This window comes from Phaseolus vulgaris, chromosome 3 (genome assembly GCF_000499845.2).
Source record: "Phaseolus vulgaris cultivar G19833 chromosome 3, P. vulgaris v2.0, whole genome shotgun sequence".
Lineage (NCBI taxonomy): Eukaryota > Viridiplantae > Streptophyta > Magnoliopsida > Fabales > Fabaceae > Phaseolus > Phaseolus vulgaris.
In genome coordinates, this window is record NC_023757.2 from 53,405,253 (window position 1) to 53,424,075 (window position 18,823).

Sequence of the window (18,823 nt, forward strand, 5' to 3'; positions counted from 1 at the left end):
CGAAACTAAAGAAAATAAAAATCATTCTAAAATAACTAAATTCTACTTTTTCGAACCTCTTTCCTGTCACATGAAATATAATTTCTTTTCATAATTATCATATCAATTTACATCACACACAAACTAATTATTTAAACAACCATAATGATATATAATACAGCATATGTATATTTAGATCACAAATCACGTTTTTCTAGAAGTTATACTTGAATTTCTTCTATGTTAAGGAACAATTAGTTGCAAGTATACACATTTGTTGATCACCTTAAATTTTGATTATAATAAATAATATATATATATATATAAATATAAATATAAAGACAACCATCAAACAATCAAAGAATACAAAATGTCAGAAATTTCATAAGTAATTATCAACAACTTAAGTTTCAACGTCATACAAAATTAAATGTGAAATAATGATTAAGAATGGAAGCAAGACAACTTAAGTTTTGACATCAAACAAAATTAAATGTCAAATAATAACTAAGAATAATAGAAGCATGAATTGTAAGATGATTAAGATATTGGAAAACGATTTTAATAGTATACTAGACGTCCAAGAAAATCATCTATAAGTTTGAAATATTAGATTCATTAACTTCAAACATGATCTTAACATGTGTACAACCTACTTCTTAAATAATGTATAATCATTTTAGTACGGTCAATACGATCAACGTAATTGCTTAAATAAAATATGTCATTTTACTCGATAAAAAAAAGTATAACTGTGAATTGTCAACCAAAAGTCAAACATACATTTTAAAAAACTTTAACACCAAGGATAACACACAAGTACTAAGCCACATCTTTTTTTGGAATGCCTATAAATTGAGACTCATTATGCACATGAAAACTTGATGGAACATTCATGAAAAACTCATACATGCAAACAAAATTTCCAATTAAGATATCAGATGGTAAGTGTTTCATCTGATAAACTTACACATACACAAAATTGAATTGAGCATATTTGTTGCAACAAATTGACTTAATGAAATGTATTTTCTAAACGATTTTCAACTAGTTACATTTGATGAAATACAAATTATGTAACCTCAACACTTTATAACCTATTTGGTTAAGCAGACATATTTGGAAATTTATTTTAAATGCAACCCTTTTGTCTGAGAGGTGACATTAGACACAATTTTTACAACTCAATTGAATCACTTGATTAATGTATTTTTTAATTAATTTGAAAAGTGAGCAAATCAAAGTTATTGTGTTTGACCAACCACTTATTTAAATACTTTCTCTAAAACCACTTTCAAGAAAACATATTTAGTACGTAATCTCACACTAACTCTCCTTCTTGCATAATAATAGATGATGATAACATATAATGTAAACAAGATAAGAAAGAAAATATACACATTCATTTATATTAGTTTGTCTGTCGCAACATACTACATCAAATTATTGACCAACAAGCCAAATTCAATTAAGTAGACTACTACTGCGAAGTTCACTCGAGTATTCTTTGGACTCGTAATCACTCATAGCTAATCCATTGAGTATTCTTGACACAAGTCACTCCTGACTCAACTAAGTATTTGATGGGGTGATTTCTCAACAAGTGGACCAAGTCAACTGTAGTACAATTGATAAGAAGGGTTGTCGTATCCACAAGAACTAGTTGTTGGACATCTTAGGATATTTGTCCAATTAGTGTTTGATGAAGTCTAGCTTAGTTTTGTCTTGTGCCTACATTTTATCTTTTTCAAAATGAGATGATGGATCCAAGATAAAAATTTTAAAATTGTTAAAATGCTTTTGAAAATGGTTTATGGAAGTTAAATTTTTTCTTTGTAAATATCTTTTGGTAAGTTACTTACAAATGCATTGTTTTTCAAGTTCACTTATCCTTATTGCCAAACCAAGTTAACTCTTTAATCATGGTTATTTAGAACAACAAACTATCATAATCAATTTCTTAACTTACAATAGCTCGCTTCTGCATTAAGATGGATCAGTTCAATAAAAACATTCAATTTCATTCCCAGACATTGAATTATTTGGATAATTTGAAAGAGTTAAAAAAAATGAAAGTGTTTCGCAACATCATTCAAGTTCTATAGGCAAGAGCGGTGATTTCTTGCATATTAAGCATTAAGCATAAAATAAAATTAAAGGAACTAAAATGAAAAGGCATTCATAAATAACAAAGTTCATACATTGCTCTTTGGACTTTATCTACACATGATGAAGTTTACAAGAAAAACTAATGAATGAATAACTAACAACTAGAGACATTAAGTCTTAGAAGTTGCATACCCACTAAGATTGTTTCTTTTACGCCTTCTTCCTTGTTTATAATTGTTTATAAAGTTGAGTGGTAAATTAATAATTATTCTTGAGATAAGAAAATTGATTTAAGCTCTCTATTACTCCAAAATTCATTCATCACCTAAACAATCATCATTCTCCTATTGCTCAAAGCTCGTACTAATGCTTTATTCATTAAATCTATCTCCAACCTTTCTTTAATAAATTTACATAATTATCTTTATCTCTAACTTTACTTTAATTAATTATTATTATTTACTCTATCGTTATACAAATTCCAAATTCTTCTTTTAATCTTTATTCTTATTTGACTTTTAAAACATTGTCTTTATTTTTGTTTTTAAACAATAAAATCCTATAATTCATTTTCCGAATTAAATAATTATATAGCTTAATAAATAATAAATAAATACTTTATGTGATTTAAATAATAAGTTAAAGTAGGTACCTAGGGTTCTGTCCATTTATTATATACAGCAATTTGGTATGTTTACTGAACAACCGTCAACTAGATTTTTCACTTGGTACTTAGGAATATATTTCACAATACAACAAATTACTTCTCAAGCTCTAATCTTAAAGAGAATTTAGAAAATATACTTTTAAATTATTTCTATTAAATAAATAATAAATATTTATAACCTATAGATGCTCTATTCTTTATCTATTTTAAATTATATTAACTATATCTCTAAAGAATATTCCAGGTCTTACAAAAGCCTGGACACATGTGTTGCTATTAATTATGATAAAGTGAATACTATTTATGTTTCCTTTTTCACTATAATTTAAAAAAAAATTATTTTTCACTCTAATATACTATATATATATTATTGATATTTAAAATTTGTAAAGTATAAAGTATAACCTTTAACAACACATAAAAAGATATGGAAGGAGTAATTATTCTTATAAACAGTATTTATTGTTATGCTCCCTCTATCCAAAAGCGAATCAGCAAAAAAAAAAATTGTTATTCCCTCTCAATTCCTTTTTAATGATTAGACTTTTAAAATATTTTTATTTCTATTTAATTTTCATTTTTAAATTCAATACAATACTAATTATTCTTTTATCCATTTATATTCTTGTTTTTCATATAATTTTTAATATATATATACACATATTTACATAAAAAAGTAAAATAAAAAAATCTTATAACTATTTTATTAAGATTAACAAAATTTATTACTTTCTTACTTTTTCTAAATAAACCTTAAACAACCTTAAAAAGAGACAAAGTAAATATTTTATTACATTTTTTTCACTATTTTTCTTATTAAAAATCTTAAATGTGTGAAATTTCATCAAGTTTATACAGTAAGCAAAAAAAATGTTCATGTTAATTATAAATGCTAGTTACGTTTATTTAATTTTCATTTTATCAAAAAAATATTTTAAATTATTATTAACCATGTTTATTAGAGATTATTTTTGAGTTTAAATTTAAGGATATTTTAAAAATATTAAAATTAAATGTTATTGAATTAATTTAAACTAGTTTATATTTGAAATGATTAAACATGTTTTTTTAATGTTTATATTTGCGTTTAGAGGGAGTATTATTTTTCTTGCTTCAAAAGGAAATATTTTTCTGATGCATTAATATTTACAAGTTAAATATAAAAATAATTGAATATGACATCATATTCCGTGTCAAAATTCAAATATTGAAATAATAAAATTGATTTTAAAAGTTTAATGAATCTGGTTGCAACATTTATATTATAAGACTTTTTTTTTCCTAGGTGTTGTACCATCAACATTGTGTGTGATAAGACATTTTGCAGTTGAGGTGCAATACAATCAAATACCAAAATATTTTAAGAGCTTAATAAACTAATTAATACATATTAATTGTTATACTAACAGTTTTCATAATACAAGGATAAGGTATTGTTAATCTCAGTTTATTTTTGCTGATCTGAAAGTTTATTTTACAGCAGTAGTTAACCTAATACAACAAAACTTTCAGCTAACTTATATTGTTTAATTAATTATAAATTAAATCAAATACTTAAATATATTTTCCATCCTTATAATACATGTTTAATGCTTTTAGTTTTTTTAGTTTTTGTCTTTAAAAAAATTATTTTACTGTTTAGAGTCCTATGTCAATTATTTATTGGAAAACAAGTATGGTGTTCTTAAATAATCAAATATCCGTAAAAGGACCAGTATCAAGACATTCTAATTTTATAATTTTTGTAGAAATATTGTCAATAATAATATAAGAATTATTATTTTTATATAAAGTATTAGCATAAAACAAGTATATTACAGTATATTAAGTGATATGATTACTACTAGGTCAATAAAACGAGATGAATAACAAATAATTAAATTTTTTAAAAAGTATGTCAAAAAAAATTAAAGAAATAGAAATGTATTTTTTTTTATAAATTTTGCAAAGTATAAAAAACTAAAATTATAATTAAGCTAAAAAAAATTAAGAATTTATGTTGCGGTACTCAAAGACACTATTTTTTTTCCATGTTTTAAGATTTTAGTAAGACTAATCTGACTGAATTAAAAGATAAGTACATTCTAATCAAACATTGATATTCTCCTAAAATTTTAATTTTGGATTCAACTCATTAACTAATTCTTAACTCTTTAATAGCTAAGAAGCTATTATAATAAAAAAATTATTAACTATATTCCTTTCCCCGAATATAATTCAGGAAGGTTAGTAACTAAAAAAAATGTGTGGAATTTATTAAATAAAAACTGGACCAATAAAATTGATATTTTTCAATATATTTCAATTAATAATATAAAATTTAAAAAATAATATACTAAAGATATTATTAATTGTTTTTACTAACATAGTGTGCAAACATGATTTGTATCAAACCCCACGTGGACGTCCAAATTTGTTCAGTAAAAACCTAGAAAGAATATTCTGTTTATGAGAAGTTGCTTATCTAACATTTTTTTGGGACCTTGCTCCTCTTTTGAAAGAAAAACTGATTTGTTTTAACTTTACCTTTAAAACTCATTGTTTGTTAGATAGAATTAGTTAAAGAGGGAGAGAAAGGGTAAAAGGGTAATTAGAAGGGAGGAAGAGAAAAAAGACGAATGTATCCCTGAATTGATCTGCCTGAAGGATCCATTAAGTGGTTGTCCTCCTTCTTGCCCCTTTCACTCGCTACTTTCCTCCTTTGCTGCCTCACATCACTCTTCTTCTTCTCTTTGCTTCATTCGTTGCTGCTTCGTTCTTCTCACACAATTTCTGAGTAATCTTCATCTTCATCTTCCAACAAGAATGGCTCTCAGACTCAATCCTCTTCCGACCCAATCCTTCGCCCTTCCTCAGATGGCCAGCCTCAGATCTCCCAAGTTCCGCATGGCTTCTACTCTCCGCTCCGGTTCCAAGTCAGTTCTCCAACTCTCAGATCTTCTTCTCTTAACTCAAATCATGCATTCCTCCTTCTTTTCACTTCCTTCATTTCGCTCTTTCTTTTTCTTCTCTGCTTTTCCTATCTCTATAATGCCTCAAACCAAACCTAACACACCTTCTATTGTTTTTTCATCTTTCTTTTCTAATTCCACCTTTTCATATTCATTATTCGTTGCCCCCATTCCCCATGTTTCGTTTCCTACTCTCATGCTTGTGCTGCTTCCATTTCATTCAACACGGCTTCGTCAGGATTGGAAATGGATTCTTATTTCGTGCAGAACTTTGTTTCGGCCTACCACAATACCCACCACTTTTGATCTATTTCTGTCTCGTCATATGATTCTGTTGTTACCCGTTCCTGATTTTTTTTTTTTTTTTTTTTTTTTTTTTTTGGTTTAAGAAAAAAATTGCATGGTTCTTCTTCTGTTAAACCATTTTGCACTTATTTTTTTTGCCTTCCCTGTCGGAATTGTTAACTTTCGTTTATTGTTTTGTAAGGGAAGTACGATTACTAAATTTTTGGGTTCGTTAATTGTTGGGATTTTTCTTTTTTCTTTTTCTTCAGTTTCGAGTTGAGTATGTGTAAACTCAACCACGGATAGTGGAGCTTGTTGTGTCTTCGTTACCTTCTGCTTGATTTGATATGTGGTCTCTGCTCTTTAGCCTTTACTTTATGCGTATGTTAGTTTGATTGATGATTGTTGCCAATATGATTCTCTTGTTGGGGGTGAATTGAAAAGTGTGGTAACAGTTCGAAATTGTTAATGGCTGCTCCAAAACTTTGTGTTGCCGGTTGGTTGGGTTTTTTGGACGAAAATTTGAATAGCCTTGGTATGATGTAGGCACGTTCGGTGAAACTGTCCATTTATGACTTTGTTTGGTGTTTGTGTTGATCGTGATGCATGTGCGCTTCATATTGTGAGCCATGCACATGCTAGGTGTGGGTACTAATTGGGTATGCTCAGGTACATAACAGGTGATGCATAATAATGTTTTTAAACAAAAAAATGGGTGTCCAATGCGGCCACTGCAGTGATGTGATCATGTGACTAGATTTAACTCGGGTATCAACTGGTCCTACTTTATTTGCCAAAATTGAACCTTTTTCCCCAAATTGAAGTTACGATCCCCACCATTCATCCTTACTCTAGACCTGTTAATTGTGAGTGTAGTGTCTCCATTTTGTTGCATAGACATGGGCATCTGTCTTGATGCATCGAAACTGATTTACTGTTTGTAGGACACTTTGCAAACTGCCCATTCTGTAAAATAGTCATTTTTATTCTATTGGATATTGATGTCCATGAAATGATATAGGCCTGTATATGTGCGGGTTGTATACGATTGTGGTTGTTATTAACGATACTGTTCACTTTGGAGATCAAATTTACCAGCATGATCATTTCAGAAGTTGCTGTATTATTTCTCTAAAAGTCATTTGAATTTTTGTAGAGAGGTTGAAAATATTAAGAAGCCTTTCACGCCTCCGAGAGAAGTGCATGTTCAAGTAACCCATTCTATGCCTCCCCAGAAGATTGAGATTTTCAAATCGTTGGAGGATTGGGCTGACCAGAACATCTTGACTCTTCTTAAACCTGTAGAAAAATGTTGGCAACCACAGGATTTTTTACCAGATCCTTCTGCAGATGGATTTGACGAGCAAGTGAAGGAACTGAGAGAGAGAGCAAAGGAGCTTCCAGATGATTACTTTGTTGTTCTGGTTGGAGACATGATCACAGAGGAAGCCCTTCCTACTTACCAAACAATGTTAAATACATTGGATGGAGTTCGTGATGAAACAGGCGCTAGCCTTACTTCCTGGGCAGTCTGGACAAGGGCATGGACTGCTGAAGAAAATCGACATGGTGATCTTCTTAACAAGTATCTTTACTTATGTGGACGAGTTGACATGAGACAAATTGAGAAGACAATTCAGTACCTGATTGGATCTGGAATGGTAAGATCTTATACATCTTCCGTAGTCTATCATGGCCTTCAGCGATTGTAGTTCTCATAATGAAACATACTCATACTTGCCGTTTAACAGATACTACTGTTGGGCGGGGGGTTGCCGGTTGAATAAGTGCCTGAAATATAAATTTTATTATCTAATGCATCCAGATGTATTAATGTCTTTCTGTCTGCAAAAATCATAACACGAATGCCTTTGAACTATCATATGATCTACCTTGTCAAAATCAATGTTTAGATTAATAGAGTAGGATTCAACTTTCTTGAAATTCCTCATGAGCTTGTTTGGATAAATTTTTCTACTAGTACTTTTAGGAGTAGAAAAAATGAATAAGTTTCTCTATAAGCCAAAATTAGCTTATGCATAAGTTAAAAAATCATCTTTTAGAGAAGCTAATAGTAGAGTAGATAACTTCTACATAATAACTAATGCATAAGCTATTTTTTAGCTATGAAGAAACGCATTTTATTTTATTTTTCTTATAGAAATGTTTGTGAAGAAGTTTATGCAAGCAGATCGTACATGACATACAGCATTATGTTGCTCTGAGGTCATAAAACTAATTGACTTTTCATAGCTTCGCTTCTCACTTTTCTAGTATTGTCCTTCCTTGACTGATTGATATTGATGGATAGGATCCTCGCACTGAGAACAGTCCCTACCTTGGTTTCATTTACACTTCATTTCAAGAGCGGGCAACCTTCATATCCCATGGAAACACAGCCAGGCTTGCTAAGGAGCATGGTGATATAAAGTTGGCCCAGATCTGCGGCATGATTGCCTCGGATGAGAAACGCCATGAGACTGCATACACAAAGATAGTGGAAAAGCTGTTTGAGGTTGATCCTGATGGAACTGTTATGGCGTTTGCAGACATGATGAGGAAGAAAATTGCCATGCCAGCACACCTTATGTATGATGGCCATGATGACAACCTCTTCGATAACTACTCTGCAGTGGCCCAGCGCATTGGGGTCTACACTGCCAAGGACTATGCTGATATACTTGAATTTCTGGTGGGGAGGTGGAAGGTGGAGAATCTAACAGGACTATCAGGTGAGGGAAGGAAGGCTCAGGATTACGTTTGTGGGCTGCCACCAAGAATCAGAAGGTTAGAGGAGAGAGCTCAAGCAAGAGTCAAGGAGTCATCAAAAATTCGGTTCAGTTGGATTCATGACAGGGAAGTACTACTCTAAACGCACCAAGGAAGCATCGTGAATGTTCCTGCAAAACCGTTCTGAGAGATGTTGAATAGTTGAAAATGCAGTTTGTCAATTTTTTTCTTCTCTTTTTTTGGTCTGCTATATGTCACTGTAAGGTGAAACAGTTGTTCTTGCATGGTTCGCAAGTTACGCAGTTAGGGGCAACTGTAGTATTAGAAATGCTATTTTTTGTTTCCCTTTTATTTGTGGTAGTGATGTCTGTTGAAGCATAAGCAAAACGTTTTTCTCTGGCAATTTTGATGATAAAGAAAATTTAGTTCATCTGTGGTTGGATATATTTCCACATAGTAGAAGTTGGTTTGATGATGGTGTGTAGCGACCATTTTTTGCTTATTTGCCATTTTGCAATAGGATAACCGAGACATGCACTAACCAGATTAATTTTCACTACGGCTACTAGGCAATCTTCTTGCGTGTGATTCTGTCAAATTACATGTAATTTTGGTGGGATATATGATTTGTTAGTATACTCATATTTGCATACGCAACGTTAATGCGAGAAGCTTGCAAACAAAAGTTGTGTTTTATATTCTAACTTATGTGCTTTAGGTTAACTTTTTATATGCTTAAAAATAGTCTAAAGATCTTTTTCCTTGGTCATAATACTTTCTCTACAGTGAACTTCGCACATCAACATATTCATTTTGATGAGGGGGATAGATGATATAATTATGATATAATTAGGGTTTGTGGTTTATAAATTATTGTTGGGGTTTAGGGTATAACTTTTTATATTCAAGTATTTTGATTTTAAATATATATTATCTTTAAGACTAATTATCATGATAAAATTAAGAAAAAACTTATTCGACAATCTAAAAGTTTGGTTCGAACATGTTGTAGCACCCAAATTTAGGAGAAGATTGGGGTTTAGGTAATCTAAATTATCGTTATAGGTATTTTAATTATTTTAATTCAGGTACTTTGTATTCTAATGTCTTTCTTAAATTAGAGATAAATTTTGATGAACTTTGTATTCAAATTCTTATATATATATATATATATATATATTAGTTTTTAACTAAGCATTTAATTTTAAATATTAGTTTGCGAATAAGTGAAAAATATTCCTACCCTTCCACAGAAAAATAAATGAGTGTAATATTTGACAATAATATTATTAATTGCGATGAAGCAGGTACAAAATTATAGGTGTTTGGCAAATCAACTTACCAGTCAATGGCATGCCAATTGGTGGATATGAATGCAACAGCAGAAAGAAGATTTTTTTGAAAAGTAACATTAAAATACTTTTTAATTTTTAGATAATTGGTTTATTTATTCCAACATGTATAATCTTCACGATCTCAACGAACACATATTTCAACAGTTAATTCATAATAGTGATTGGGTCTCTGGTGCCTTTAAGTTACACCGTGCTGCTTCACTTCCTTTCCTTCACAATTTTTCAGGATAACTCATTCAAATGGCTGTTACACAGCATTCAAGGAAGGCTTTTGGATGGGCAGCTAGAGACACATCTGGGGTTCTCTCCCCCTTCATCTTCACCAGAAGGTTCTCATTTCAACTTCTTCAATTCCTCAACTTCAAAAATGTTTCATGCTTCTCATGTTCTATTTTCTAATGGGTGTGGAAACAGGAGAGAAAGATGTAGCAATCAAAGTGTTATTCTGCGGTATATGCCACACCGACCTCCATAATGCAAAGAGTCAATGGGGCCAATCCTTTTATCCACTCTTACCCGGGTATGCTTCCTCCACTTTTTGAAGTCTATTGAACAAGCTTCAAACACAAAATATTGTCTTCACTTTTGCCTTTTATTTCTGAAACAAGAAAGAGTTCTGTAAATCTATTGAAATAAATAATTCACAGTATGATTTGAAAAGATGAAAAAGAAATGTTAATTATATTGTTTTCTAATTTAAGTCATAAGATTATGACTCGAAAAATATTCCTACAAAGTTAGGACTTCGTAGCACACTTTCTTTTGTCGTAATCTTCTCGTCTTCTCAGTTTGTCAGTTGGGTTTTCTGTCTTGGTGTCTTCCTTCGGTTTCCGAGTGCAAAGAAGGATACCTGCAAAGACACTCCAACGATTAAGTCAGTCTGAAAGCTAAGTACCACGAGAGTAAGGAGTGAATAGTTACCTTAGATGTTGTGGTTGTCTTCCTATTTATACTGTTATGGATGGTCCCTAACTGTCTTGGACCTGCTTGGGGTCCAGTTGGAGGCCCAATTGTGCCTTAACCATACTTTGCATCTAAGTTGGCTTATTTGTGTCTAATCATGTGTTTAATTGTAATTCTTGTCGGTTTCTCGGCCATCCGGTAGCACATATGCTTCAGGCTCGAATGCAGTCATAACGTAACGCAGAGTCTTAAGTGCGCTTCGGAAAATGTTTTAGGCCGCTACGTTGAATAGCCGGTAGTTGATGTGAGTGCTAGACCTTGTGGCCTGCCGTTTGGCGAACCATATCTTTTTCATGGGGCGAGTAAGGTGTGGCTATTGTACTTGGGGTGCGTGAGGTTTCGTGACGTGAGAGAGAGAGAGAAACGAGGGTTGATCTGCACCGTTGATTGGAGGTTGATCTAACGGTGGAGGATGCACGTGACAGTTCACATTCTCATTTTCTTCACTATAAATAGGGGTCATAGTGAACCAGATTTTTCTTGCGTTTATCATAACTAGCTCCGAGAACCGAAAACCCTATTCTTGCAATCTTTATCTGTCGGTTGAAGAGTTTATAGAGGTAACGATGTCTTCTCTTTCGGTTACCAGTTTATTTTCGTCAGTATCTGGGGGTCTGAGTAGGAGGCCATTGGTCGAAGATGTTGTTTCTAGTGATGCCGAGAGTGTTGAGGATTCTTCCCGTGTTGTCGGTCCTTTAAGTCGGGAGAGTATGGAATCGACAGTGTCTTTGTCATTGAGTGGGTATGAAGGTGAGGAGACCCGAGAGGCCAAATATGTGTGGGGGTTCATGAGAAGGTCCATAAAGTTCTTTTTCTGTGTTTACAGAGGTCTCAATTTAATGTTGCATCTTTAAGGGAGGTGGGGAATATTCGGCACCAAAGTGCATCTTCGGCCATGTGCAGGATAACTTGCGTCAGATACGCGTTTACATGTTCATTCGGATCAATGGTTTCGTCATATTTGTTCAAAGTTGGATTGTTCCAGGTTCCTGGCAAGGGCACTTTGAGGATGGCATCAACAAAGGGGCTTTTTCGAGGAACGGTGCTAAGAGCGTTAGGCGAAGTCGACCTCGTGTTCTCTTGATATGAGCTTCCGGCTTCGTGTATTCCCGTATCAGCTTCCGGGATGTCCAACTTTTCAACGAGTTTCTACTTGATCCGGACATTCTCCTTCCGCAATGTTTCCATCTCCTCCTCATTCTTTCTCTTTATCCCTTTTATCTCCTCTTCATTCTTCTTCTTCAGCATTTCCATTTCTTCTTGTATTTTCGATATCAATGCCATAGGATCTGACTGACTGGTCTCGTCTTGAGTGTTCCTTTCGTTGCCTATCATGTTTTTCGTGGTCACCATGCAGATATTTCGTGGGATTTCCTTTCGGACCCACAGTGGGCGCAAAAAATGTTCCTACAAAGTCGGGACTTCGTAGCACACTTTCTTTTGTCGTAATCTTCTCGTCTTCTCGATTTGTCGGTTGGGTTTCCTACCTTAGTGTCTTCCTTCGGTCTCCGGGTGCAAAAAAAGGGGTACCTGCAAAGGAACTCCGACGATTAAGTCAGTCCGAGAGTCAAGTACCAGGAGAGTAGGGAGTGAATAGTTACCTTGGATGTTGTGCCTATCTTCTTATTTATACTGTTCTGGATGGACCCTGACTGTCATGGACCTGCTTGGGGGTCCAGTTGGAGGCCCAATTGTGCCTTAACCATACTTTACGTCTAAGTTGACTTATTTGTGTCTAATCATGTGTTTAATTGTAATTCTTGTTGGCTAACCGACTTCTCGGCCATCCGATAGCACAAAGTATATGAAATCCTGGTCCATGAAAGAGAGATGGGCCAAAGGCTGCCCACCTCATTTTAACGTGAAGGGGCACCAGCTGCCCAAGTTGTTCAGCATGGGCTTGCCCCGCCTCATGCAGCCTTTTGTTGGCATCTTTCTTGGCCTTCTGAATTAGCCTCAAGAAATCCTTATAGGCCTCCTTTTGGCGCTCCCAGCGACGGACCAAGGTCTCTTTTTCCTCTTTCAGCGAGGTGTTTGCTTTCTCCAAAGCTTGAAGGGCAGAGGCCTCAATAACTTTGGCTTTAGCTTGCTCGCGTCAGGTGTTGGCACAAGCAATGAAGGCACCCATGTAGTAGTTCATGCCTTCCTTCTTGGACCCTTCAGCTAGGCTGCGTGGAGACAATTTTTCCAGGTAACCCCTTAGCGTTTCTTGGATTGGCATGGAAAATTCTGGAGCAGGTGGTGGAGCTGATGTGAGCTCAGTTTCAATCCCACCCTCCAAGGCCATTGGTTGTGAGGGAGAGGTGGTGCTTGGAGGGTGCTCCCTTAGCGAGTCAGCGTCATGGTTGGAAGAGGATGTGGAGGTAACGACTTGGGGGGCCGCCCAGGTGGTCCTTCTTCTCTTGAAGATTTGTCCTTCAGCAAACTCGTCTTCGTTCTCAGAAGGAACCACCACCACCCTTTTACCTTTATCAAGGGGGTTTGGTGTAGCAGTGGATTCGGCTAGTGCAAGAGGCATGACTGCTATGGGAGGTGGTGAGTTTGGAGAATGAGTTGGAGAGGGTAGAGTTTGGGGAGTTGATGTTGGAAGTGGACTTTGGGGGCGAAGGGTGGGGGAGGTGGGGGCGTTTTCAGAGGTTGGAGGTATGGAGACCCCACCCCCTTTTGGGTGAAACAGACTTCATGACTTGGGCAAGTTTCCATCTCCTTTGCTTATGTATTTTTGAATCTGTATCAAGAGGGCAAACGCAGTAAGAGTTAGGCACAAGCTAAATTACGGCATGAGAAAGCAGATAAATCATGCACAAAGCAAAAACAAGCAGAAACAGAGAATAGATGATTAGAAGGGGTGATTCTCATACTTATGTAATTAGCAAGGGCTTCAACGTCGTATTCACGACCTATCAGATAGTTGATGTGTCTCGCTTTGAGTATCATTGTCTCTGACACAGGTCTGTCATGTGTAACATCAATGAGAGTAGCCTCTTCAGGTTGCAATATTAACCAACCATTAACATTAAGGAATAACACAAGAATGATTTGTTTAATAAACTACAAAAAAAATGGAAACAAAGACTAAAATAAAACAATTTATCATCTCACATTGGGCAAAGTATTTTCCCTACAGATATATTCTGCAGGTCCAAAACCATCACTTTCTTGACAGGAAAATGTTACATACTTCTTGTTTACAATAATGACAACCTCTTCGCTACCGATAATACTAATGATATTACTGCAGATCCTAGCAAAGACGGACGATCGCATCTTAACCATGGCTGTATACTCATACTCTGGGTCCGCATTCGGCAGTATCATACCCGGTTTAGCAATATCCATCAATACCAGCCACATCTCGGAATGGGAAATCTTATCCCGTGCTTTAAAGAACAACAAAGTGAATTAATTCGTCAATAAAAAAAAAAACTAAATCACGTACCAGGGTTCTCAATTGTGAATTTCACGATGTTGGAACCGTCATCGACTTTAATGGTGATGGTGTCATCATCATCCGCATAGTTTAGCACTCCAACCAAGCTGTTAACATCCATATCCATGATGATGTCGCGGTCGCAACGGTAGTGCACAAACCCCCTAGATCGGAGGATAAAGTTGACGATTAAATTGTCCGAATACATAGTATCGAAGAAGATTCCTCCCGAGGAGAAGCAGTGGAAACTGGCGACTTCGACTAACTCCTTCATCATTTTCGAAAGGTTCTTCAGAATAATGTCTCCTTTCACGAGATGGACTTCAAACATTTTGATGGAAGATGAAAATACTCGATGGTGGCTGGTGAGGACTAGTGATCCAGAGCTATCGTGAATTTGATTGCAGCTGCTCTAGCTAGGGTTCCCTTTTTATAGGGTTTAGGGTTTAAGGTTTAGGGTTTATGGTTTAGGGCTAAGGGGTTAGGGTTTAGGGGTTAAGGCTTAGGGCTTACGGTTTTAGGGCTTAAGGCTAAGGGCTTAGGACTTAGGATTTAGGGTTTAGGGCTTATGGCTTAGGGTTTATAGTGTATGGTTCAGGGTTTACGGTTTTAGGGTTTATGATTTTAGGGAGGTTTAGGTTTCGGCATGGATTCACTTTGGTGAATTCTTCCTTGGCCGAGAGGTTTTTAACGTGCTCTCGGCAGGGATTCACTTTGGTAAATTCTTCCTTGGCTGAGAAGTTTTTAACATGCTTTCGGCAGGGACTCACGGGTGAATTCTTTCTTGGTCGAGAGGTTACCATGTGGTGCATTACTACTTCAGGGCTCTGGCTTCGTATGTTCAAAGCTATCTTGCCAAATTTGTCCATAAAGGTTCTTAGGGACTCATCTTTTTCTTGCCGGATATTTACTAAGGCGATGGAGGTGAGGTGGTGTGGACAGCTGGTAGTAAAATGCGCTCCGAACTTTGTCGTGAGCGTGTCAAAACAGTCTATGGACTGAACCGGTAGTCGAGCAAACCAATTTAATGTTGCATCTTTAAGGGATGTGGGGAATATTCGGCACCATAGTGCGTCTTCGACCATGTGCAAGATAACTTGCGTCAGATACGCGTTTACATGTTCATTCGGGTCAATGGTTTCGTCATATTTGTTCAAAGTTGGATTGTTCCAGGTTCCTGGCAAGGGCACTTCGAGGATGACTTCAACAAAGGGGCTTTTTCGAGGAACGGTGCTAAGAGCGTTAGGCGAAGTCGACCTCGTGTTCTCTTGATATGAGCTTCCGGCTTCGTGTATTCCCGTATCAGTTTCCGGGATGTCCAACTTTTCAGCAAGTTTCTACTTGATCCGGACATTCTCCTTCCGCAATGTTTCCATCTCCTCCTCATTCTTTCTCTTTATCCCTTTTATCTCCTTTTCATTCTTCTTCTTCAGCATTTCCATTTCTTCTTGTATTTTCGATATCAATGCCATAGGATCTGACTGACTGGTCTCATCTTGAGTGTTCCTTTCGTTGCCTGTCATGTTTGTCGTGGTCATCATGCGGATATTTCGTGGGATTTCCTTTCGGACCCACGGTGAGCGCAAAAAATGTTCTTACAAAGTCGGGAATTCGTAGCACACTTTCTTTTGTCGTAATCTTCTCGTCTTCTCGATTGGGTTGGGTTTCCTACCTTAGTGTCTTCCTTCGGTCTCCGGGTGCAAAGAAGGGGTACCTGCAAAGGAACTCCGACGATTAAGTCAGTCCGAGAGCCAAGTACCAGGAGAGTAGGGAGTGAATAGTTACCTTGGATGTTGTGCCTGTCTTCCTATTTATACTATTCTGGATGGACCCTGACTGTCATGGACCTGCTTGGGGGTCCAGTTGGAGGCCCAATTGTGCCTTAACCATACTTTGCCTCTAAGTTGGCTTATTTGTGTCTAATCACGTGTTTAATTGTAATTCTTGTTGGCTAACCGACTTCTCGGCCATCCGGTAGCACAGAGTATATGAAATCCTGGTCCATGAAAGAGAGATGAGCCAAAGGCTACCTATCTGCTTCCAGTGAAATTCAGATCATATTTATCTTATCTATGGAACAAATTTACCTTAGTGGACAAGCAATTTTAATGCAAATAATTTCTTTAATAAATTATTACCTACCTTTTCATAAAAAAAAATGTTATTGTTTATGCATGACATGTTATACAAGTCTACTAGTATTATTAATGATAAATTGTATTATAATTTGTGCACCAAAATAGGCACGAGATTGCAGGTGAGGTGAGGTAGGAAGCAAGGTAGAGAAGTTCAAAGTGGGAGAGAAGGTGGGTGTGGGGTGCATGGTTCAATCTTGTAGGTCATGCGACAACTATAGTGATAATCTTGAGAATTTCTGTTCAAAAGTGGTTTTGACGTATGAATCGAAGTATGTTGATGGAAGCATCATACAAGGAGGGTACTCTGATATGGTGGTCGTAGATGAACACTTTGTGATAAGCATTCCTGATGGCCTATCTCTTGAGGCTGCTACTCCTCTCTTATGTGCTGGGATCACTGTGTATAGCCCTCTCTTATATTTTGGAATTGGCAAACCAGGCTTGCATGTGGGTTGGTTGGTCTTGGTGGCGTTGGTCATATGGCTGTGAAGTTTGCCAAAGCTTTTGGGGCTAAGGTCACTGTAATCAGTACATCTCCCAACAAAAAGAAGGAAGCCATTGAGCATCTTGGAGCTGACTCATTTCTTATCAATCGTAATCAAGATGTCATGGAGGTATTTACCCTTTTCGAACCTTTCCATAATAATTTTATAAAACCAATTATCAGACCAAAATCATGTATTAACAAGTAGTATGGTTTGAATTCTACTTTGCACTATTTTGAATTTTTGAATATGCTTTAACTTTTGTATCTGTGAGGAACAGTTATTGGTGAACTTCTGATGGCTATTTTTGGATTTAGGCTGCAAAGGGTACCTTGGATGGTATAATAGACACATTTTTTGCAGTCCATCCTCTTCTCCCTCTGCTTGAATTGTTGAAGGCTCATGGGAAGCTTGTCATAGTTGGTTTACCATATAAGCCTTTGGAGCTATCTGCCTTTCCTTTAATTGGAGGTATGCATGCACATGGAAAATAATTACATAATAATTACATAATAATTACATATGTATAAAGAACCTTTGTACTACTCAATTGGAATAACTATTAATTTTATAATGATTTGAATATTGTTACAATTTTGAAGCCAAGAGAACATGCCAGCAGTTGACAGGCAGTTCCATAAATGGAGGCCCAAGTGGGGAGACAGTTACTGTAGCATCCACCGAATGGTTCTTTGGGAATTCCTTTCCCTCAGTGTCTCCTTCAACAAGCAATGGTGGTGCCAATGTTAACCACACTAGCAACGATCCAAACAACAACTGGACTGGTGTCCTTGCCTAGGGAGATTTGCAGTAGTAACCATACAGCGCATTGCCCTAGATTTAACCAAGAGGAGTTAGAGAGGAGTTGCAGGTAGAGCTACCTTTTCTTAATCTTGCAAAGCAAATGAACAAGTTATAATTAGGCCATAGGTTTGAGATATACATGATAGAGTGTCGTTTGCCATTGATTTGGGAGAATACGTATGAATTAGAAAGGACTGCTTCTTCATGCAATTCCATCTATCTTTTCAAGCACCCGATAATAAAACCGATTTTATTATTATACTTTCAATATTTTAAAAAAATAAAATTTAATTTAATTTTTACTTTAATCTACTCCTATCTTTTCAAATTTATGCTCATTCACTCTATATTCTACTCCAAACGACGCCCTCCAAAGCTCTCACCTTCTTCAAAACTCTCATCTCTGGTAAATCTCTTCTCCAAATCTTTCTTCTAAACATTGTACTTCATCATTCATGTTATCCTCTTCATCCACATGTTAGTAGGTTTTTATGATTTTCCTTTTTAATTTGAATTTAGTGAAAATAAAGTATTCTAGTAGTTTTAGATCATTAAATAGATTACATAATCTGGTTAGTGTTTACTTAGGTCTCGAATTATGTAATCCGATAGATTTATTTTAAATGAGTTCTGAATAGGTTTTGGACTACGTAGTCCAAAAGTCGTAACTTTTGTGTTTTAGATTACGTAATCCGGTAGGGTTAAGGTTTCAATAAGTTATGGATTACATAATTTGGTATTGGTAGTTGCTAAATAGATTATGAATTACATAATTCAGTAGGTTTATTTTCTTAAATAAGTTATGGATTATGTAATTCGGTATTGTTAGTTTTTAAATAGGTTATGAATTACATAATCTAGAAGTGGTAATTTTTTAGTTATGGATTATGTAATTCGGTAGATTTATTTTCTTAGATAAGTTATGGA

At 35.3% G+C, this 18,823-nt stretch overlaps 1 protein-coding gene and 1 pseudogene across 1 annotated transcript; both read left to right on the forward strand.

The window, feature by feature from the left end:
- Positions 1 to 5,232: 5,232 nt before the first annotated feature.
- Positions 5,233 to 9,151, forward strand: LOC137808796 (stearoyl-[acyl-carrier-protein] 9-desaturase, chloroplastic). Its single transcript, XM_068610083.1, has 3 exons — positions 5,233 to 5,670; positions 7,148 to 7,652; positions 8,303 to 9,151. Exons 1-3 carry the CDS (start codon positions 5,561 to 5,563, stop codon positions 8,861 to 8,863), a joined length of 1,176 nt encoding a protein of 391 aa, XP_068466184.1. The 5' UTR covers positions 5,233 to 5,560; the 3' UTR covers positions 8,864 to 9,151.
- Positions 9,152 to 10,227: 1,076 nt separating this feature from the next.
- Positions 10,228 to 18,156, forward strand: LOC137805716 (probable mannitol dehydrogenase; annotated as a pseudogene).
- Positions 18,157 to 18,823: the final 667 nt, after the last annotated feature.

Excerpts from the sequence above, each read along its gene's own strand:
- LOC137808796 (XM_068610083.1), top strand. The coding sequence starts at position 5,561 with ATGGCTCTCAGACTCAATCCTCTTCCGACCCAATCCTTCGCCCTTCCT. Across the intron at positions 5,671-7,147 it reads ACTCTCCGCTCCGGTTCCAA|AGAGGTTGAAAATATTAAGA; the intron begins GTCAGTTCTCCA and ends GAATTTTTGTAG. Across the intron at positions 7,653-8,302 it reads ACCTGATTGGATCTGGAATG|GATCCTCGCACTGAGAACAG; the intron begins GTAAGATCTTAT and ends ATTGATGGATAG.